Consider the following 23,395-nt stretch of genomic DNA (forward strand, 5'->3'; position numbering starts at 1 on the left):
AATGAAATCAATAAATGTACAATCAGGGAATCCTTGCTGTTGCCTTCATGGATTTGAACACAAGTGCAAAAAGATTTTTTTTAAAGTAAGTCAGTTGTAAGATTACATTAAAAAAAACAGATGCAGAAAGGATTTAAAAAAAAGAAGCTGGTGGCCGGTACCATTCCCTCACCACACAACTTATTTCCATGTGTGTAGTATAGCCAGGGATCTGCAAGTCAAAGGCTCCAGCTCTTTAACGTTATCCAGGGAGCATCACAAGGAGGCGAGCTAGAATTGCAGTTGTGCAGACCTGTTATTTACATGGGGCAAAATACCAGGTCCCGGTCCCGAATGTGATGCAGCCCGCCAAACTATTTTCCATCTGTCACAGGAATATGAGCATCCTGCTTTCAAGTTGTGACAGAGCTCTTTGTACTCTCCCCAGCTGCAATTGAGTGGATTGAAAACTCAGATATTAGTATTTAGGACAATTGCCCAATCTGTCTACATAACCAATCTGGCTACATCCTTACCATAAGTTCCTCTTTATAATTTGGAAACTGCCATGTAGGCGGCACTGTTTGGGTGGTGTCTGGACCCAGTCTGGGTCAGCAGGCCAATCCAGACAAGAGGCCATGCTGCCAAATCGCTGCCTCCCCAGGTGAGTGGCCTGTCAGCCCACCGGTTACGCCGCTGCTGCCCCGCAAACCGCTCACCTCACATTGTGCAGGCGGGCTGAGTCCTTCCCCACCCAAGCCACGCTGCCCGGGGACTGAGATTTCCCTCCCTCCTCGCACCCCCAATGGCTATTGCTGCCTCCTCAGCTCTTCCCTTTCTCTCCCTCCTGCCCCACCAATGTCTTTGGCCACGTTGCACCCGCAGCCTCAGCCCTTCCCCAGCCTCCAGGAGGGAGCTTTGTCCTGGCCCCACCAATGCCATTCACCGCCTCCCTCCCGTGCCATCAGCCATTCCCCGACAGACCCACACCACCCAGAGAGTGCGCCCTCCAGCCCCCGCCGTTCCCTCCCTGCTTTGCCCACAACCCTTACAAGGCCCTTTCTGCTAGAATTGTTACTAGGTGCCAAGCCCACTGCATCAGGAATACAACAGGCACTAGATTTTGAGGGGTGGGGTGGAAGAACTCTGTGGACAGCCTTCCCCTCCCCCCAGAAAGGCTGGCCGGCAGAAAGGCTGCCGGCAGCTGTTAGGGAGGGTCTTTAGATTGTGTTCAATGCAAAATTGGTATCATTATCTTTGAAATCCTTGAATAGATTCCTAATTGAAAATAATGGTCCCAGAATTCCGGAACCTGAACAACCCCCCCCCCCAAAAAAAAACAAAACAAAACAAAACAAAACAAAACACATGGAGCTGAATCCCAAACCAGTAATGTCCTATGCAAAAAACAGCAATCACAGTAAAGGTCTTCCATCTGAACTAAAGTTCCAGAAATGTAATGAAATCATAACATAACATGACGGCAGCCAATCACAGTCTACTCCCACCTACCAAGGGAGATGATGTATACTTCAGACCCCCGGGGGTCTGTGATATTATAACATCTTATAATTTTTTAGCCATTTTGGTGGCCTTTGTGAGGGCAGAAAGGCTGGGTATAAATTTTGCAAAAAAGAATCCTATAGAAACAAGTCATAGTCATCATCTTTAAAACAAGTTTTTTATTGCTAAAATAAATTAAACATTTATTAAATTGACAATATCATTGTCCAACCCCCAACCCCAGCTAAGCTGTATGTTGCTTTTCTACACTGTATGAGACAGCTACATCTATTACTAACTTAACCAAGCTGCCTGTTTGATGAGAACTTAAAATTTATATGAAATTCCAACTGATTTGAACACTGAACATACCAATGCACTTTCAAGTTTTCCCAACATTCTGTGTCGGATAAGGCAAGAAGACAAAGCACAGCAGCAAGACATGGGGATTTAGTACCCTATACTCCAGTCCTGAAACAGTTGCAGCAGTCACATCTGCCAAGAGGGATGTATGAACAGATTCACTTGCATTTGCTGCAGAAGATACAGAAAGAGCGCACTTCAAATTAAGATGACATCCGGGAACTGCAGTTTTAGCTTGTGCTGGTATTTGGAACACCTTGAGCATCTGCTAAATGAAGTTTTTGGCTAGAATGGACAGTTAAGGAAATGGGTTTCAAAAGGTTTGAACTACACAAGCTTTAAGTTTCTAGCATTAAGCCCTATTGGGAACATCTAGATTCGAAATTCCTATTGGGTGGTAGCTAGCCCCCAGGAAATCTATTACATACGCATTCTCTTGATATTAATATTATGAAATACTAAAATGATCTTTCAGAATTATTGAGAGTATATTAGTTGTAAGACTAAAGCAACGTTACCCATGCTCTTGAGAAGCACTGGTAACACCACCATTTGGACAAACTGAGGAGAACTACTGGATATGTATGTGCATGCAAACTGAAGCCAAACTGCGGGAGGAAGGCAAGTTGTTTAAGGAGGAGGAAAAATATTGCAAATATATATATATATATTACTGCTCAGAATCCTACTGAAACCTATTCATAGAGACTTACTTTCAGAAAAGTATTATCAAGATGGTCATCCTGAGGAGAATTACAAAATTCTAAGTTAATTTAAGTCAATGGACATATAAGGGTGTAAGAATGGCACTGCAATACTTACTTTGTCCATTTCAGGAAAAGGATACATTGAAGAATTCAGTTCTTCCAGCTGCAATATAAAGAAAGAGAGAAAATGCCCTTAGGCTTCTGCTTATAAGTTATGAAGGCCATTTCAAAATAAACTGGTTAAATCACATCTCATAAAATCAGACAGAAATATTTCCCCAAATTGGAGAGCACTGGATTCTGCTTCACAGGTCATTTACACTGTGTAGCTCATCTACAGTGGCTCCCATGCGCTTCCAGTCCCAATTCAAACTGTTGGTGTTGACCTTCAAACCCCTGTTTGCACACGCATGTGCTGTGGGCCCTGCATTTCGAGTGGCCATGCACAGTGCCTTCCCTCCCATTGATCTGGGACACAGTCTGTCGCCTCCCCTCTTATTTGTCTTCACGGACACACAGACTGACACCTCTTTCCATTGTGGGAGGCCTCTCCTCCCCTTGTATGGCTGCTCCTGCCACAACTGTACTCTGCTAGGGTTCTGCAAATCCTTAAACTGGCTCCTGTGCTATGGCCCCCAAAAATCCTTAAACAACTCCAGCCTGTAGGGCTTAGGAACAGCATACCAACTGCTTGATCCCTAAAGTATTCTTCTGTGATCTCTTCTTCCTGCACTATGTCCTAATTACAGTTTTAGGTGCTTTTAATATATATTTAAATTTTTGGTTTTGCTTATGCTTAGTTTAATGTTTGCTGCCTTGATGACCTCGATTGGGCAGAAATCCAGCATGCAGATTTTGTGACAAATAACTCCAAAACTAACCAGTAGTGAATGTTACAACTTTTTTTTTCAGACCTTCCCTGATTTTTTTGGCATGCAAATCTAGCTGTGTAGGCAGTCAGTCTTCCCTCTATATTGATACTTACATCTGACAGCAATCGATCCAAGTTGGAATCACTGGCTACTTTTCTCTTGTCTTCAGGGAGTTCTTCCAATTCTCCATAAAGCTCCAGATTCAGACGTGCCAGCTTCTCCTGCATCCCTCGCACATGCTCCATTTGCTCAATGGAACATTCATTTCCTGAAGCAATCAAAGTGCAGAGTTACTCAGAGGTCTGATAGTGATCAAAGAAACCAATTTTACAACTTGCATCAAAATGGAAGAGCCTTTGCCCAGAAAAATCACATCTATGTATCCACTAGCATTCCTCATTGACCATAAAAATGAATATATAGATAATATAGAATTTTAATGCAAGCCAGGCCTTCTGCCTTTGTATTCATTCCTGTTATTACTTCAAACTGTTGATGCCAGTTACACAATTAGTGAAGTTCAGACAGGAAGGAGTGTGAATAGACACCATTAATGCATAGTCCAACTTTATCCCACTACTGTCACCATGGCCCACCATGGCCCCTCATTCTGTCATAAGGACTGCCACCTCATATGTGAGATTTCAGAGAACTGGATGAAATGCATCTTTGTGCTTGGATGAACAAGTGCCTTGGGAGAACAGGAAGGGGCTACAAAATTACCAAATGCTTGAAGTTTGCCAGAGTGGAAGTCATTCAGAAGATTCAGAAGCCCTTTTTCCATCTCTTGAACATCTGACACATCTGTAAGAAATGAGTGCTGGATGGGAGCCGATTGAGCTCCTTTGCTTTCTGCTCCGAGTGGTTTAGCTCTCTCTTTTATGCCTCTGAGGAGAAGATAGATATTTAACACTATGATGAAAACTACTTTCTATTCTCAAGTTTGTTGTTAAATTGAATAACTATCAGAAAAAGTTTTAAAATGCGAGACATTACATGGTGTGGATGTATTTCCCACAGTCAATCTAGGAAGGGTCAGGGCTATATTCTGTTTTCATAGTGGTAGAGCCTGGATAATGCCCCCATAATGGATAATGCTTCTCAGCTGTGCCATGATCCAATTTTGAACCATAGATCAACTGTTAAAAACAAAAGGGAGTCTGCGGGGGAGGGGAGGCTGGTATGCTCATCAGAGCATCAGTGCTTTCGTGTGCATACAGAAGGGTTGGGGCAGGGACAACAGCAAGCGGGTGGGGGGGGGGGGTAAACCGATGCTGTTTCTGACTACTTGTCTGCCTGCCTGCCTGCCTGCCTGCCTCCCTCCACTTTGCTTGCTGCTGCTTCCTCAGAGAGGAAGAATTTTCCTGCCCCCTTCTAGAAATGGCCAATATTGTTTCAGAGAAGAATCAAAATGATTGAGACAGCAGACTTCAGAATTCTGAAAATGGGTAGTCCCCACAGCGAAACAACTACAAATTAATTATACTTTTCATGTAAGACACGTAAGTTTTGTTTGGGAAAAACAAGTGATTTCACATAGCACTAACTAACTAACATTTAACTTCAGTAACATAATTCAGGACTAGGAATTAAATGTTTCAATTTGCTCAAGTTGGAAGTGGGATTGCTTTTGTTACTATTATTTTAAAGGCTTTTAGGTTGTATGCTTCCATATACTGTTGGAAGCATTGCTGCAGAAAGGTAATTGATAAGTTACAGTAATTCTGTTCTAATTAAGTCTATTATTTACAGCCCTTATTGGTTTGAATCACCTGTTATTCCATCCTCTTTGGAAATGCAGCCCTTAAATTTGTAGGTTTGCCACTTGTTCCTTACTTCAATGAACTATTCCTAATTTAACTATTTCAGAAATACACGTTGAAAAAGAGGAACTGCTACAAAACTGCAAAAGCACCTTCAGAATATATCATTCTTATAACTATATTAATAAAGTATCTGCTCCCTCTTAATAAAACAGTAAGGGGTGTTGGGGTGGGCTGTGTCCGTGATCAAAACTCCCAGATTGACCCCTTGGCCCCAGACTGACAAGCGGAGGAGCCAATCGGAAGGCGCAAAGTGGAAGTGCACATGGCTACCAGTCTGCTCCTGACCACCGCAAGGAGAAGAGGTCAGCAGGGCTGCCAAGGGGAATGAGAAGAGAGCCTGCGCCAGCCCTTTTCACCTCAAGGCTGTCCTAACTGTCAACACAGGGGAACCTGAGGGCATGGGTGTGGGCCTTCCTTTTGAGGGGGGAGGGACTTTCCCCTTCTGCCAAAGAGTTGGCTGACAGGGAGGTCACAGAAAAGTCCCTTCTCACTTAAAATACTGCTCTGGCTGGGGGTTAGACACAGACAAGCCATGTGTCTTTCTTCTTTGCAACTCTCTGCAGATTTGAGGCCACTGTAAAGCATTATTCTGCAGAGGAAACTGGCTCTTTTGTCTCCTGTTTCATCTGCACAACAACCCTGTGCAGTAGGCCTCAAGTCTTTCAATTCAACAACAACCTGTGTGGGAGACCTTAAATGTTTCTTCTCTACCACAACCCTCTCCAAAGTAGCCCTTTCTGCCTGGGGAGCTGATCTTTATACTCTGCAGGTGAGCTGTAATTCCAGAAACTCTCCAGGCCACACCTGGAGGTTGGCTACCCCTGGGTTGGAAATATTCCTGGAGGTTTGGAGGTAGGACTTCAAAATCGTACAATGCCTCAGTCCAGCCTTCAAAGAAGCCATTTTTGCCTGCAGTTGGGAGGGAGTGGTGCAGGTGTGTTCCCTCCTGGGCTATGGGCTATGGCCAGCCCTTACCATCAACTGTTTGTATTCTGGGGCACAGACAGGCAGACCAGTATCAGTCCTGTGAGTCTGGAAAGTGCAGGAAGATCTAAATAAATATTTAGAGCATGAAACTGTAAATAGTGAACAAGTAAATGGCTGGAGACACATGGGAAGTGACTTGACTTTTTCCAACCTTGGCCTGGCAAATAAAAAACAGTATAAAAAAACCTTATAAGGTCAAGACTGCTGTGCACAGAGAGTCTTCTTCTTAGGGTTGCCAGCTTCCCTGTGAGGCTCTCAACCCTATCTCCCTAATCGGGAGTCTGCTATGGGGAGAGGAAGGGAAGATGATTGGAAAATGCTTTGAGATACCTGAGGCCTACTGGGTCACTGCAGCCCATTCCCAGTTCTCTCAGATCTCTCACAACCCCACATAACTCACAGGTTGACTATTGTGGGGAGACTAATGGAAAAGGTGTTTGTAAACCGCTTTGAGACTCCTTTGGGTAGTAAACAACAGGGTACAAAAATCCATTCTTCTTCTAAGGAACAACCATGAAAGAAGCATGTGGGCACATAACATTTTATCAACAGTGAAAAAATGGAAAAGAAGGAACAGGGTAGACACCTGTGTACTGTGACTACCCCATGTGTATTAGGACAGAGGGGCATTTCGGTGTCTGTGGCCTAATTCACACAAGAAGGGAAATGATGCAGAACTGGGGGGAATTGGTTGCCATGTAATCTTCCCCTAAGAAGAATCTCCAGTCTGATTTTCCCTTCACATATCTGAAGACATGGCTCTGGAAAGCTCATCTGTAATCACTATGCCACAATTCCCAAAGGTCAGTCCTCTCCCATACTCAGTGAGCATTCCACACCACAGGTTCTTGACACCCATATCTCCACACCCACGCCCTCATTTGCCACCACGCCACCACAACCTCCCACACAACACACACATTCAACCCCATGCCCTTACAGACTGGACAACTCCTCCCCTTCCTCTTCCCACTGCCAAGCTCTAGTGCTTTGACCCTAGTTTCTAATATTCTGATACATGTGAAAGGGCATTTTCTTATGGCTTCAATGTGTCTTTTATACTGGAGCTTTCTGGGTGATGACTCTGGGTCAATTTGGTAGGCTTTGAATGCAGGCAACACCTGAGCCTCTTACCTTTTCAGCTTTGGTTTCTGCAAAGGCGGCTGTGGTGCAGGGTTTGAAAAGGCAGTGCTTTTACTAGGAGGCAAAGAACTTTTCTTACTGTTGACCATCTGAGTGACATGAGTGCTGGATGTTTTAGGACTTCTCCTTTTGGTTTTTCTTTCTTCCATTCCAGAGATCGTTGGTGCCACAGCAAATGTGTTCCTACATTAGGAGAGGGAAATTAAAGAATATATGTGCCCATGTGCCCATGGAAAGGAAAATTAGACAACAAAAGTATAAATATCAAACCACAAAAGGGTTTCAAGAACTCCATAGATCCTTTGAAAGCCCATTTGATTAACACTTTAAGGGTCTGAGATTGTGTGTACTCAGAAATAGTAACTTTACTCACTAGCAAGCATGGATAAAATTACAATTTTAGCACTGCAAACCTTTTGGGTGGTTAAGATCTGTATAGGAAGCTCCTTTGAAAGAGATCTTCCAAAAATAATGCATCAGCTAGTATTTTCAATTGAAGGAGAAAAAAATGACTCACTAGGAATTCTGTATCAAAAATATGTCAATATTTTAAAATGCATATTTTAAAATGAATCTGGAGCAAAATATCATGAAAGATGGAAATGCTGGTAATTGACTTGCCTGGATTTAACAGGTTCCTATTGCATCACAGTGAATCAAAGGTGAAATGCTATGCACCCGGGAGTATGTGCCATTTAACAAAATGGGGATTACTTCTCAGTAAACATATAGGCCACATTGCACATTTATAAATACAAATTACCAAAGCATTGCAGAAAGACAAAATGCAACTTAACAGTACTCCCATTTGGGTAGCAGAATTTTATATCTGATTAACAGTGTAAACACTACACTGTTCAGAACTTATCAGGTGATAAGAGGACATAAATCTGTCTGTGCCTTCAGGGACATTCCGGGGAGGTTAAAGAAGCCAACTACCACTTGATCTTGCATTTAGTGTTTCTGGGGAAGGTAGTTGAGCAGGCAGCAACAGACCAATTAAAAGTATACCTAGATGAAACTTCAGTTCTGGACCAATTCCAGTCCGGTTTCTAGCCTGCTTATAGGATGGAGATGGCACTGGTAGCTCTGACAGGTGATCAGGCAGCTAGACTAAGGTGGGTTGGCACTGCTCATACTATTAGATCCCACAGCAGTGTTCAGCTTCGTAGATCATGAGCTCCTGGCTCAATGCCTTGCTGAAACGGGGATACTTGGGGCAACTTTGCAGTGATAGTCTCCTTTCTCCAAGGTTGGGGACAGAGATTTGTTATTGGGGAAGAGCAATTGCACTGTTGTCAACTCCAGTGTCAAGTACCACAAGGTGCAGTTCTCTCCCCGATACTATTTTACATCTTCATGCACCCTCTAGCTCGGCTTGTTCACAGATAGGGTCTAGGGTGTCACCAGTATTGGGATGAAACTCATGTCTACCTGTTGATGTAAAGGTAAAGGTATCCCCTGTGCAAGCACCGGGTCATGTCTGACCTTTGGGGTGACGCCCTCCAGCGTTTTCATGGCAGACTCAATATGGGGTGGTTTGCCAGTGCCTTCCCCAGTCATTACCGTTTACCCCCCAGCAAGCTGGGTACTCATTTTACTGACCTCGGAAGGATGGAAGGCTGAGTCAACCTTGAGCCGGCTGCTGGGATCGAACTCCCAGCCTCATGGGCAGAGCTTCAGACTGCATGTCGCTGCCTTACCACTCTGTGCCCCAAGAGGCTCTACCTGATGATGAGTGGCCAGCTAAACACTGTACCTGAATCCTTGGCCAGGTGTCCAGGAGCTGTGATGGCTTCAACAAGGCCTCCCGAAGTTAAACCCCCTGAAGATGGAGATCCTCTGGCTGGGAAAGAAAGGACCAGAAGTGGAAGTGCACCTTGCCTATCTGGATGGAGTACAGCTGGAAGCAGCACACACCATCCAGAATTTGGGAATGATAATTGACACCTCCCTCACTATGGAGGTGCAGATCACAAGGGTATTTTGGCAGGTGTTTTTCCATCTAGACAAAGTGAAGCTACTAGTATCCCATCTGGCCCCAGAACGCCTAGCGACAGTGATCCATCTGATGGTTACCTACAGGCTGGACTTCTGTAACTTGCTGTATATGGACCTACCATTGACCTTGATTTGGAAACTACAGCTGGTTCAGAAGGTGGCTGCCTGGAGCTTTACGAGGATCCTATGGAGAACACATATTCAACCTGCTCTCCAGCAACTGCACCAGTTACCAGTTTAATTCCAGATCAAGTTTAAAGTATTGGTTTTAACCTGTAAGGCATTACATTGTCTGGTACCTGTATATCTGAGGGATATGTGTCCCCCAAAAGCATTGCACTCTGCATATTCCAACTTACTGGTAGTCACTGGTCTCAACCAATCGACGGGTGGAATAAATTGCCAGTGGAGACCAGCGCTGACTAAGTTCTGCAGGGCCAGCAAGATGGCACTCATCCAACAGGCACCAATACAAGCACAACATGAAATCAGAAAGCCCCGTCCCCCTCTGAAATCTGGATTTAAAAAACAATTTCACAGCTATATATGAATAAATAAGAATGCACATATATGACTACAGTGGCAGGGTAGATTTCTGTACGTTAATAGCAGGGACGGGAAAACACAGGGGGAGGCTTGGCCTCTGCCGTGACTCTCGCGGATAGCCACTGTCGGACAGAGGGTGCTGGAGCAGATGGATCTGCGATCTGATCCAAAACGACCCCTCTTCTGCTGCTGGGTGCCGCCACTGACAAGGCGGAAGAAAGACTGGTCCAAGCGCCGCTCCCCTCTGGCATCCTACTGTTGTTCCCGGGGGGGGGAATAATCTTAACGATTCACAGAAAAACAGGAACCGCGATAAATACTCCCCACCTTTACCTGCAGCTTCACATGTGTCCGATCTACAGCAACTGCACGCTCATGTTTACGGAAGCAACGCACATTAGTCACATGCCGGTTAGGAGGGCCTCGTTAATGGCTTTCAGTCTGACACGACGGAAGGAGGGCTCTGGTGGGACTTGTAGTGCAATCGCGGCCGAACGGTGAGCTTTTCAGCAGGAAAAAACCACAACTCCCACAATCCACCACGGCAAGGGAACGGAACTAGAGGCAGTTTTTGTGAACCAACAAAAAACACGGTTTGCTGTTGCTGCTACGGTTTCAAGTAATGCCGCACGTCCTGCAGGCTCGCGCCAAGCGCCTGGATTCCCCGTAGCCAGCCTGGGCCGTATTAGGGGATGCAACCGGGAAGAAAAGGAATGGGCAGGAGCGAGTCCTCCGAAAGCTGCGCCAAGGGGGACTTTATTTGTCTTTATAGTCATCTCTTGGGACGGGATTTGCATCGGCGCCGGGTAGGAAGAGGACGGGCGGGTCTAGATATGAATTCCGGTTTAATGAATGGAAAAAGCGCTCCATCGAAGCTACACCTTAAAAAATACTTTTCATTGGCTAAACAAAAGCAACTGGTTAGTTAATAAGCATAAGAAACATCCTGATGCATTCCTTGATAGCTGAACGCTAGATAACAATTCACCAATAGTTTGATGACTATTCGTTAGTCTTATATTAACGGAACACTACAAAATGTTAAACGGTTAAAAAAGGGTAAACGGTAATGACTACTGGCAAACCACCCCGTATTGAGTCTGCCAGGAAAACGCTAGTGGGCGCCACCGCAAGGGTCAGACATGACTCGGTCCTTGCACAGGGGATACCTTTACCTTTACAAAGTGTTTAGCCTGAGGGCATACACTCCCTCGTAATGAGGCAGCAGCAACTGACATGAGGGCATTCAGTAGGCAGGGCAAACCCGTCCGACCCTCTGTGCACAAATCCTACTTGGGAGGAAGGGAAGATTAGGAGGAGTGCGGCCGGGTGGGCAGTAAGAAACTCCTGCAGAAGTGAAGCACGATTGAGAAGAGACCAAGAGTGCTGCTCTGCGGGTCTCCTTGCCTCCTGAGGACATTCTTCCCTGTGCCAATGTCCCTGCCTCAACCTGGTGCCATTTGCTGCAGACTAAGGTCTGTAAGGAAATCATATCTTCTGACCGTCACCCCTGCCTCCCCCCCCCCCAGGTCCTAATATAAATCTGGTGCACATGCCGCGCATCAAAGAATTGAGGCTTTTGAACTCTGGTGCTGGAGAAGACTCTTGCGAGTCCCTTGGGCTGCAAGGTGAAGAAACCGGTCAGTCCTAGAGGAGATCATCCCAGACTGCTCCTTAGAAGGCCAGATCCTGAAGATGAAACTCAAATACTTTGGCCACCTCATGAGAAGGAAGGACTCCTTGGAGAAGAGCCTAATGCTGGGAGCGATTGAGGGCAAAAGAAGAAGGGGACGACAGAGAATGAGGGGGCTGGATGGAGTCACGGAAGCAGTAGGTGCAAACTTAAATGGACTCCGGGGAATGGTAGAGGACAGGAAGGCCTGGAGGATCATTGTCAATGGGGTCGCAATGGGTCCGACACGACTTCGCAACTAACAACAACAACTTGCATACTAAGTCATGGCAAAACTGGTACCTTTCTTTCCTATGTGTCAATTAGATACGATCCAGAAAGAGTTGAGATCATCACATTCTGCCCTGTTTTGCCACATAATCAACTAATCCTCATACAGTTCTCCCAATAACGTCAAGGTCTCAGTAGTCACACAGTCATTATTAGTAATAGTTATTATTTATTGTGGTGGAGTATTCAAAACCAGCTTTCACCACTAGAGCCTGGATTCATTCGACCTCGTTCATTCGATAGTGTAGTCAGTGAATAGTTGTTTGAAGGGTTGAGTGTTCCTTTGGATTATTTTGTACAAACAGTAAACTGCTGTTTTGGCTGACTCCCTACTTTTAAAAATAGAAAGATTTTTTCCCCATTTATTTATTTATTTTGTTCTGGCAATCTCCTTTCCCCTCTGCTTTTGTAAGACACTTTGAGGCTCCTTCAGGTAGTAAGTAGCCATCAATATGCAGATGACACCCAGCTCTTCCTCCTGATGGATGGCCGCCCTGACTCTCCCCCAGAAGCATTAGCCAGCTGCCTGGAAGCAGTGACGAGATGGCTCAAGCAGAGTCGTCTGAAGCTCAATCCTTTAAAGACGGAGGTCCTGTGGCTAGGTAGGAAGGGCCCTTGCGAGGAAGCGCGCCTGCCTACCCTGGATGGCGTGCAGCTCTCCACGGCTCATGCCGCCAGGAACCTAGGCGTGATTCTGGACGCCTCCCTCACAATGGAGGCCCAGATCACAAAGGTAGCGCGGCTGGCATTCTACCATCTCCGCCAAGCCAAACTACTAGCGCCCTACCTGGCCCCGGAACACCTAGCCACAGTGATCCATGCGACAGTCACCTCTAGACTAGACTTTTGTAACTCGCTCTACGCAGGCCTGCCCTTAGCCCTGACCCGGAAACTACAACTAGTTCAAAATGCAGCAGCCAGGATCCTCACGGCAACACCGTGGAGGTCCCATATCCGGCCTATTCTTCATCAGCTGCAATGGCTACCAGTTGAATTCCGGATCAGACTAAAGGTTCTGGTAATTACCTTCAAGGCCATACGCGGTCAGGGCCCAGTGTACCTGAGGGACCGCCTCCCCGCCTATGCCCCCAAAAGAGCTCTACGCTCTACTGCCTCAAATCAGCTAAGGATCCCTGGCCCTAAAGAAGTCCGTCTGGTCTCGACCAGGGCCAGAGCATTCTCTGTTCTGGCCCCTACCTGGTGGAACGAGCTCCCAGAAGAGATCAGGGCCCTGACGGAGCTTAAACAGTTCCGCAGGGCCTGCAAGAAGGAGCTCCTCCATCAGGCATTTGGCCGAGACCAGACGTAATCAACAGCGACCAAGGGCCCCTGCTCCCCCCCACCCCCCCTCAGAATTCAATCAATAAACCACCCCCCTCAGAATCCCATCAACAAGCCCTGGACCTGTTTGTATCACAACTGTTTACTGTTATACTGTGTTGTGTTTGGTTGCAATTGTTGGTTATTGATGTATATGTTTTACAGACTGTTTTATGTAAGGTTCCTTGTTATAATGTAAACCGCCCTGAGCCTCCGGGGAGGGCGGTATAGAAGTATGATAAATAAATAAATAAATAAGAAATAAGAAATGGAGTACAAAAAATGGCTCTGTGGTTTAAATTGTGCATGTCTTCCTTCTGTTTCTTGGGTTCAGCACTGGACAACCTGTTTGCCTGAGCAGTTTGATGAGTAGTGTGGGATTAGTTGTGAAGGACAGACAACCTAAATGCCAATCAACCAATCAATAATAAAAATCAATGTCTACCTGTGCATATATTGGTATGCCAGTAAAAAAATAAGGAGACGTGAGTTGATCAGACTTGGTGGGATCAAGCCAAGTCTCAGCAGTAGTGTCATAGCATCAGGGGCTAGTCTTGAACCCTGTAAAGACTGTGTGAGTCTGGCAGGTGAAATCAGGTATAAGCCATACCCATTGCCCAGGGGTAGTCAAACTGCGGCCCTCCAGATGTCCATGAACTACAATTCCCATGAGCCCCTGCCAGCGTTCGCTGGCAGGGGTTCATGGGAATTGTAGTCCATGCACATCTGGAGGGCCGCAGTTTGACTACCCCTGCCCATTGGGCTCACCACGGCACTGATAAAACTGTTATGACCGGGCAGTGATATCAGGGCTCTCTCAGCCTCACCCACCCCACAGGGTGTCTGTTGTGGGGGGAGGAATGGGAAGGCGACTGTAAGCCGCTTTGAGCCTCCTTCGGGTAGGGAAAAGCGGCATATAAGAACCAACTCTTCTTCTTCTTCATTGCCTTTTCCAGCAGTGGCAACTCCATGGGCATGGCCATTGCCTCAGAAACTCGCCTTACTTTCCTGAGTGGAGAACTGTCCCTGTGTGCCACAGGAAATGGATTAGCATGTCACTGTTTATCATATATGCTTAAAATGGTAATGGTATCCCCTGTGCAAGCACTGGGTCATGTCTGACCCTTGGGGTGATGCCCTCTAGCGTTTTCATGGCAGACTTACCTGTACCCTAAAGCTTGGCTATGTGAGACTGCATTGGAAAGACTTCTTTCCCTTTACTTTGTCCACTAAAACCTCTAGGGCTCAGTGCCTTGAGCAGTATGAAATTTAATTTGTAGTCTTTGTTTATTCCCCAAAAGACAAAAGGAGTACAATTTTTTTTTTTACAACATTCACAGTTATATTAGGATTTTGATCTGGGAGTAGAAAGTGGACCACCCTGCTCAGAGAATCATAGAAATTCATCAACCACAGTAAAATGGAAGGACATCTTAGGTTGGAAAACTTTGATGGTGAGATAACAGGAAAATGAGGCAGAGGGAAGAACAAGGACATCAAGGAATTAATGGGAAAAGGCAGTTATTCTTAGGATGTGAATAAGAGGTTAAACTAGAGGCTTTATGGGTAAGGATTCTTACTTTAATTGTGTACCTCACTTTTCCACTATTTAGGTAAGGGATTCCAAAAATCTGGGGAACGCAGAAGTTATGCAAGAGCTTCCAAGGGGTTATGTGGCATTTCCCATAAATTCAGATGGCCACAGACATAACTAGATGTCACTCGAGTCCACTTCCCCATGTGCTGTATAGGCCTAAGTCTCTTTTTCCACAATGGAAACAGTAAATGATTGATCAGTTGATTGACTGGCTCCTGCATCTCCTGCACCCACTTCTCTGAAGAGGTATGTCACCACTTCCAGAGCTCCTTGAAGCCCCCCCCCCCCAAAAAAAAATTCCTATGTGGTCAAAAGGTTTTCAACATAATTTAGAAATCACAATTGAGACAATCGCCTTTGGCCTGAGCAAAACAGGCTTTCATCCATAGATTTCCTAATCTGGAAAAGACTTTCTTGCTCTACACCTGATAGCCAAACTATACGATAGGGTTGCAAGTCTCCAGATGGGGCCAGGCCTTCACCTGATATTATAACTAATCACTAGAATTCACAGATGAGCTCACCTGAAGAAGTGTAGACACTATGGCATCATATAACCAGAGAGCTCAGTCCCTTAGACTTCTCTTACAAGCACTGCCCCAAATATCCAGGATTTTGCCAAACTGGCTACCCTTACCATTGAGCATGTACCATTAGTAGACAGGTGACATTAAGACAAACTGCAAGCTGTACCCAGAAGCATCCACGTGAACAAAATTGGGGGGAGAGCAGTTAAAATGTTAAGGTTGAGTTTGGGTAGGTCAAGACTGTTCCCGTCACACAGTTCTACCTAGAGACACTGGTTTGTTGGCAGTTAAAACCTCTCAAGGAAGATCTTGATGAACTTACTCTCATTCCTTACATCTTGGCACTCCTGGCTGTCTGGGCCAAGGCCGTGACAAAGCAGATGGCACCATGCAGGTGCCGAAGGGGGGGGAAGTGTCAGGACTGCTCCTGACGTACAATCTTTCTTTCCTGCAGACAGTTGTCTAACAATTGCAGGAGAGTACTTTTCAGGAATCTAAAAATGGATACTTTGGGGCATGGTACATGGAAGGGCTGCCAGAAATAAGCAAGTGTACAATCTTACGTTAGCTTGCTCTGTTATTTCCTTTATAATATGAGACAGACATGACTAATAAACATGACTCTCTGTTCTACCTAGGTTGGCCATTGATTTGCAGCCTCTAATAATATAAATAAAGAGCCTCTTGTGGCACAGAGTGGTAAGGCAGCCACCTGAAAGCTTTGCCCATGAGGTTGGGAGTTCAATCCCAGCAGCCGGCTCAAGGTTGACTCAGCCTTCCATCCATCCGAGGTCGGTAAAATGAGTACCCAGCTTGCTGGGGGGTAAACGGTAATGACTGGGGAAGGCACTGGCAAACCACCCCGTATTGAGTCTGCCATGAAAACGCTAGAGGGCGTCACCCCAAGGGTCAGACATGACTCGGTGCTTGCACAGGGGATACCTTTACCTTTACCTTAATAATATAAATAAAGAAATCACTGATGTCAATCTATCTGTTGGTCATAATTTTTAAATACAATATTGTTTCAGAGTTATTCTCTTAGTGGGAAAAGATATGTGCTATCTAATATGTAATTTTGTGTGTAATTGTTGCTCTGTATGAAAATGGTTACTTACAATTTTCAATACAGTTCTAGAAACTGGACTTGTGGGAGACCAGTGCACAAACAGCCTCTTTACTGCAATCACAAATCTTGACCAGGTACCTCATCCTGCATTCAATCTGCACTAAGCTAGATTTTTTCTCTTTTCTGTATATTTATGTAAGAGTGTGCAAAGCCATTTTGCTACAATATTTCCAAAGGGGTAGAGTTGGAAAAGGAAAACAAAAACTTGTTGAAATTGGATTTTGAAGTAGACCCTACTATTGCAAGGAGACATCAAAACAGCGTATTAAATATTTGGTAGAGAGGAAGTGTGAATGCAAGATAAAACATTCAAGAAAAGCTACAACATTTAAGTATACAGAATTCTGTTTGACAGATAATCTAACTTTAATGGCAGAGGGGCTCATTCAGATAGTTCCAACCAGAGCAGCCCAGTCCAGTCTGAGAATAAACAAACAGGAGTCTTGTAGCACTTTAAAGACTAACTAAATTTTATTCCAGCTCAAACTTTCATGGACTAAAATGGCCTAAAATGACTCCTGTGCAATGAGTGGTAATCGCTAAGCATGCTTTTTTCTTTTTACTGTCTTTGGAAAAAAATTAAGCAGCCGAGTCAAGGAGCCATAAAAAGTGACAAGTACAGAGTAAAATGTAATTGTATGAAATCCAGCACTTTCACACTGGATTCTCCATCTGTGGTTGTTTTCAGGGGAATAGAAAATTTACATCAACAACCGAATTTCTTAAAAGATTGAACTGTTCTCCCACTAGCTTCAGAAGAAAGCCATTTTTAGTCATCCTCTCTGAGGAATTAACCATCTGGAGGAAACAGCATCTAATCAACTCATGTCTAGATATATTCCTGCTTGTTGTTGGTAATTTGCATGAGATTTTTGATGTTTTGCTCCAGGATATTGCCCCTGGAAAAGAATCAGGCCAGAGAATGTTTCTTCTGTATGGGTGCATTCACAGACTAGCTGGTATTTTATCTGTTTTCAACAAGCATTGTCTGTGGTTGTACCTTAAAAGGACTCCATGACCGGTTTCCATCCTGTGACAAGATCATTGTATTCCACAACCACACCCAGGATTTCAGTCCAACATAAACTGAAAGCCAAATCTACATTGCCTCCTGTCACCAGCTACTGTACACAGGCTTTTCAAGTGCCCGGTTGGTTTTGTAAAGAGACCTTAAGGAAATTGTGGATTTGGAACACCTTAAAATACTTCTGGAAGAGCAATACAATAGTCACCTGCATTTTTGTTTGTGGACTTGTGTGCTCCTTGCTAGATGAGTGTGTGTGTGTGGGCGAACCTTTACAGTGCTGATACAGATAAACAGAAGATGTTGTAGATGCTATATGCTTAGGATATGGAACATCTTAACCAAATTTCTATACGCCCTGTGAGAAACAGATTTATCTTAAGATGCGCCGGCATCATTTTATTCTTTTTGAACGATGACTATTATTCTGTATCAGCATTTTTGCTTTGTTTTGGTGTTTATGCTGGACTTACTGATGTTTTTGCAGTCTTTTTGCTTCCCTCAGCAATATGAGAATATGTTCAGTTTTAAACAGTGTTGTCAGGATTAATCATGCTTGGTACTGAATGTCCTTCATTACTAGTGGCTTAAATGAGAGACAGAAATCTTCAAGGCAGTGAACCTGAGATACTGGAAACTAATGTTACACATCCAGAAATGATAAGATCTGCTTTCATTAATCCCAATGGCCCAGCTTAACCCACTTTCATTAGATGCTGGCTGCTAAGCAGAGTTGGCCCCTGGTAAGAGACCACCAATGAAGGCCAGGGCTGAAGCACAGAAGCAGCAACGGCAAACCACCTCTGTTCATCTTTTGTCTTAAAAACCCTATGATATTGCCATAAGTAGCCCTCAGCTTGACAGCGTTTCTAACCCTGGCCATGTTAGTCTTCTGCAACAGATTTTAGCTTCTGAAGAATTGAGCCTTTGTCCATGAAAGCTTATGGTGGAATAAAATTTTGTTTGTCTTTAAGGTTCTACAATGAGCCTCTTGTGGCGCAGAGTGGTAAGGCAGCAGACATGCAGTCTGAAACTCTGCCCATGAGGCTGGGAGTTCAATCCCAGCAGCCGGCTCAAGGTTGACTCAGCCTTCCATCCTTCTGAGGTCGGTAAAATAAGTACCCAGCTTGCTGGGGTGTAAACGGTAATGACTGGGGAAGGCACTGGCAAACCACCCTGTATTGAGTCTGCCATGAATACGCTAGAGGGCGTCACCCCAAGGGTCAAACATGACCTGGTGCTTGCACAGGGGATACCTTTACCTTTACCTAAGGTTCTACAAGACTTCTACATATATAATCTATATTAAATCACCAAAGCACTTTAAATCTCCCGTTGTTCCATATCCATAACACATTTATGCTTTTTATGTGTCAAGGAATGTATTAGCCAATCAAGCAATAACAGTATCATAAAACAGATTAAAACACCCTTTCTCCAGAAACCACCGTGCTTGTAAAAATACTTCGGTATCATTATAGCATGTTCAAAGCAAAAGGCTCTCTGCATGTGAAACTTTCAACCTGGAAACTTCCCAAATGAAAATAATTATATTTGTTCTGAGTAAGCAGCTCTTAGACTATGACTCCAGTGCCCAGGGTTCTAGTTGGATCAGTGCTAGGGTGTAATTATGCTTAGCGAACATCTCAACAACGTGGAATGCTTAAAAATACAAAATCCCCATGTGGGTGAATACCTGACAAGCTTGAATGAGGCCACTGTGATATTGCATTTAGCTAGTTAAAACAGTTGAAACAGGAAAAGCATGTGGATATTCTATAAACTAAATATTCAGTTAGAAAGCTGAAGTAACATTCACTTATTTTTATGGAGTCAGAGATCATGACATTGGCTCAGCAGCACAGGCCCAGTTATGGGGTTTTAGAAGAAAAGTTTGCCCTATATAAAACAGTGAACAGAGTAGAATAGTGGGGTTAGAGTGTAATAGTCAGATGCCACAGTCATCACTTTAATACATAACAAATAGAAATCATCAATCCAGTCGTTTCCATGATGTTACTTGATTGGCTGATTTTGTGACTATGGTTATTATGGGCAGCATTTTACATTGATGAGGACTCTTAAACAGTTGTCATACCAGCTCCAAAAAATAAAGATAAATACATTGTCACATATATTATTTCCATATCAACTCTTATGAATTACAGATTTAAGCCTGGCTTTTGCTATTGTTTTGAGAGTCAATATGTACAATCCTAGTTTATACACTATTGCATCTGTACAGAAAATAAGCAGCCAGCCATGTAAGGTACTTTTCGTTTGGATGTGCGCTGAATGTATTATGTTTTGATCTTTTAATTGAGTTCAGTTTTCTCATTGTTAAAATTATCTGGAATAACATGCCTGTCTAAAACAATAAAGCACAATATTCAATGAACAAAGAAAAGACTTTCCACTCATCTTTTGTTGTTACTCAGGCTTTTCTTTATAGCTTTAATTATTTATCTCCAAAAGCACTTATGGAATAAGAGTTCTTTAAAAAGTAAAACAGAGCCTCAAGCTTGCATTTAACACAAAACATTTCCGTACAGTGCAATCTTATACACCCTGCAAATGACCTGGATAAGTTCACATTTGAACCCTTTTGCACTAGTCAGGCCGATACTGCACAAATGGAAAAGGCCAAGAGGGTGGTCATATGAAGGCAGAGCAAATTCCTGCTTCCAAATGATGCAGCTGCTGGGCAGGCCCCCTCCCGGGCCTGCTGCAGATCTGGTCCACAGTTGGCTCGGGCTAAGGGAATGTGGGAGAATCTGTGTTCACTTAGCTGGTGTGGGGGTCAACAGGGCCTTCCTCGCAGCAGGCCCATGTGGACAGGCCCTACGGTGGCCCACAGGGGGCAAAGAATGCCCTGATCAGCTTCATGGTGCTTTGCTGTGCTGCAGGGTGGACCATGACATTCATTTTTATTTTGCAGGAAGCGTGGAACGCAATCCCCCACCCTCCTGCAAAATAAAAAGCCCCCTGTGGGCCCCCCTTGTGCAGTGGAACTATTCCGTCACTGCTTTGTTTCCTGGGGGAACACATTTTGGTGCCAGAGCAGATACAGTACTGAAATGTGTTCCCTGTGGGGACAAAGTAAACTGCGGAGCTTTCTTCTCTGTAGCATTGCACTGGTGGCAGCCCAGCATGGCCACCACCATGAGGAATGGGCCTCAGTGTAGCAGATCTAATGTTGACATTGCAAAGTTGCAGCTAACTGGAATATACAGCTATCCACAGCCCAACATAATGCTTTCTGTTCTGGATGCTTATTTGGTTACACATTGATCACAAAGGAGATTATTTCCAACTTCTCACCCCTGATGTCCCATTTTGTCTTTGCTTCTGCTTTGTGTGAATTGATCCTTCAGATTATTTCTTGGTGTAGTGGTTAGTAGCGCCAACTTCTAATCTGGTGAGCCAGGTTTGATTCCCTGCTCCTCCACATGCAGCCAGCTGAGTGACCTTGGGCTCGCCACAGCACTAATAAACTTATAAAGCCGTTTTGACCAAGGAGTCATATCAGGGCTCTCTCAGCCTCACCCGCCTCACAGGGTGTCTGTTGTGGGAAGAGGAAAGGGAAGGCGACTGTAAGCTGCTTTAAGACTCCTTCTGTTAGAAAGTGGCATAGAACCAGCTCTTCCTCCTTGTTCTTCTTCTTCTAATGTTATTTACTCTTTCCTTGCACCATTTCCCCCACAAAAATATATATTTGTAAATAATGTTTGTTTATTAGCAAACAACATAATATATATGAACCATGCAACTTCTGTACATAATACCCCCAAGAAGTCCCTTCCCTGGTAAAACTGCTACTACACTGGCAAGCAGAACCAGAAAGTGTTTGAGCTGTGATGGGCAGACAAACATAGCTTGCTCAGAGGCTTATCTTTTCCAGAAACGACTACAATGTTATCCCTGCAAAAGAAAGTTCAGAGATCCCACTGGAGTAAATAGCGATCCTCTGACGACTGCCTCCTTTCTCTTTGGCCCCACATCACAACACCATTTGAGATGGAACAACAGTGGCACAAAACCACCACCACCAGCAGAGTTCATAACATGCTCCTGGGAATTGAAACATCCCAGAAAGTACATGTATAGGGTTGCACTCCTTCCAAAGAAGGAAGTTTGTAACTTGGGGGTGCTCCTGGACCAAGTACTCTTGTTGGATATTATTATTATTAGATTTATTAGCCACTGCTCCCAGCAAGCTGGCTCATGGCGCATTACATTAAAACTCCACAATAAGCTCTGGTCCTGCTTGAGGTCAGGTGCATTTCTTGTGGGTGGGGACCACCAGCAGATTCATACCTGCTGATTGCAAGACCCTGTGGGGGCATAAGGTGATAGGTGATCCCTCAGATATCTGTGGCTCAGACCACAGATGGACTTAAAGGTTAACACCAAAACCTTGAACCTAATCCAAAACACAACCAGTAGCCAGTGCAGCAGCCTCACGGAAAGCAAGGAGGGGAAAGTTAATCCAAGAGGCAAACCCCTGTTCATAGAAGTGTGGTTTTTTGGAGCAGTCATTTTAAAACAGATCACAAAATGAGGACAAAATAAGTCTTGCAAGGGAATGGCAACGGGGAACCAGGCACTCTTTGAACTGACACCCTGACCAATCAGTGACAGACTGCTTCACTACGTCAGCCTTGGAAGCACCAAGTTAATCTGACAAAATGCAGAAATCTACACTTAAAACTGGGTCTCTCGGAGTGGCTTCCTCAAATGTAGCAACTTATAGCAGTTCCTGGATATCACAGGGGAAAGGTAGTGTCACCATGGATCAATCATAGACGTTGCAGAGGGAAAATAAAAAAATGCTAAATATAAAAATGGAAATCAAAGAACGTGTAGATGACTTTTTTAAATTCGGGATCACCGGGCATAAAAAGTCCAGTGCAGATTCTACCTGGGAAGAACTGATGCAAAACCCCTGAGGATCCATGAAGATCTGTGTTTTGGAGCCATATTTTTGCTCCATGATGTTGCCATGAATGTGTGGATCTGTGATTTTTGTGGCACCAAATATGGCCATGAACACATATGTGATTTGATCGTGAGTTTGGAGAGACTCGATGCAAAACCCCTGGGGATCTGAGCTTTGGAACCTTGTTTTTGTTCCATGTTGTTAGAATCATAGAGTTGGAAGGGGCCATACAGGCCATCTCGTCCAACCCCCTGCTCAATGCAGGATCAGCCCTAAGCATCCTAAAGCATCCAAGAAAAGTGTGTATCCAACCTTTGCTTGAAGACTGCCAGTGTTGCCATGATGGCATGGATCCATGACTTTTATGATGCCACTTGTGCCCATGGACATGATGTGTTTTGATGGTTAGGTTGGGATGACCCCCCGAGGATCCATGCACTGGGACCATGTTTTCATTCTGAGGTGGTGACAAGGCGGTGTGGATCCATTATTTTTGTGGTGCACACTATGGCTATTGACATTATAGATAATCTGATGGTGAGTTCTGGGTGTGAAAATCCTGTCTTTCAACTTTGTTTTTGCATCATTGTATCTCCACAATACCATAGACGCATGATTTTTGTGATGCTACCTATAGACTAAGACATGGACTACACAGCATAATGGTGGTTTTATTTTGTTTTGGTGTAAAAGTCCTATGAATTGCTGAGGATTTGTTTAAAGCCATCTAGATCCCACTTTTACCCACACCCTCATCACAGCAAGCAGATAGGAACCAGAAAGAGAGCTTACGCAGGCGATGATCGAGGAGATACTTCCTGGAAAAAGTAACACTGGGACCCGGAGGATGAAATCTTCACTGACGCCAAGCGGCAGAAAGTTTAAGCAAAGGCATTCCACCTTGGGCTTGCTGGCAGGCAAGGAGTAGCTCCAGTTTGGAGAGCCACAGGTAGGCGGCGGCCTTCTTTC

General features: G+C 44.5%; 1 protein-coding gene across 5 annotated transcripts; it reads right to left on the reverse strand.

Moving 5' to 3' along the window:
- Positions 1-1,641: 1,641 nt before the first annotated feature.
- On the reverse strand, positions 1,642-23,370 carry CCDC28A (coiled-coil domain containing 28A). Of its 5 annotated transcripts, XM_077351489.1 has the most exons (7): positions 10,261-10,411; positions 9,140-9,226; positions 7,372-7,563; positions 4,148-4,311; positions 3,538-3,692; positions 2,668-2,715; positions 1,642-2,130 (listed from the first exon to the last, which is right to left on the reverse strand). In XM_077351489.1, the coding sequence occupies exons 3-7, from the start codon at positions 7,527-7,529 to the stop codon at positions 2,044-2,046; spliced, it is 612 nt and encodes a 203-aa protein (XP_077207604.1). In that variant the 5' UTR covers positions 7,530-7,563; positions 9,140-9,226; positions 10,261-10,411; the 3' UTR covers positions 1,642-2,043. The 5 variants fall into 5 exon arrangements, with proteins under 5 accessions (XP_077207604.1, XP_077207620.1, XP_077207630.1 ...); XM_077351505.1 differs by lacking the exons at positions 9,140-9,226; positions 10,261-10,411 and adding an exon at positions 23,219-23,370; XM_077351515.1 differs by lacking the exon at positions 9,140-9,226 and having other exon boundaries at positions 2,693-2,715; positions 10,261-10,414.
- Positions 23,371-23,395: the final 25 nt, after the last annotated feature.

This window comes from Paroedura picta, chromosome 1 (genome assembly GCF_049243985.1).
Source record: "Paroedura picta isolate Pp20150507F chromosome 1, Ppicta_v3.0, whole genome shotgun sequence".
Taxonomy (NCBI): Eukaryota; Metazoa; Chordata; class Lepidosauria; order Squamata; family Gekkonidae; genus Paroedura; species Paroedura picta.

Bases quoted from the DNA above. Each gene is read 5' to 3' on its own strand.
- CCDC28A (XM_077351505.1), bottom strand. From the start codon at position 7,529: ATGGAAGAAAGAAAAACCAAAAGGAGAAGTCCTAAAACATCCAGCACT. The intron at 3,693-4,147 runs GTAATTTTGTAG...TGATTGCTTCAG, and splicing joins TGGCAAACTTCAAGCATTTG to GAAATGAATGTTCCATTGAG. The intron at 2,716-3,537 runs GTAAGTATCAAT...TTTATATTGCAG, and splicing joins TGGATCGATTGCTGTCAGAT to CTGGAAGAACTGAATTCTTC.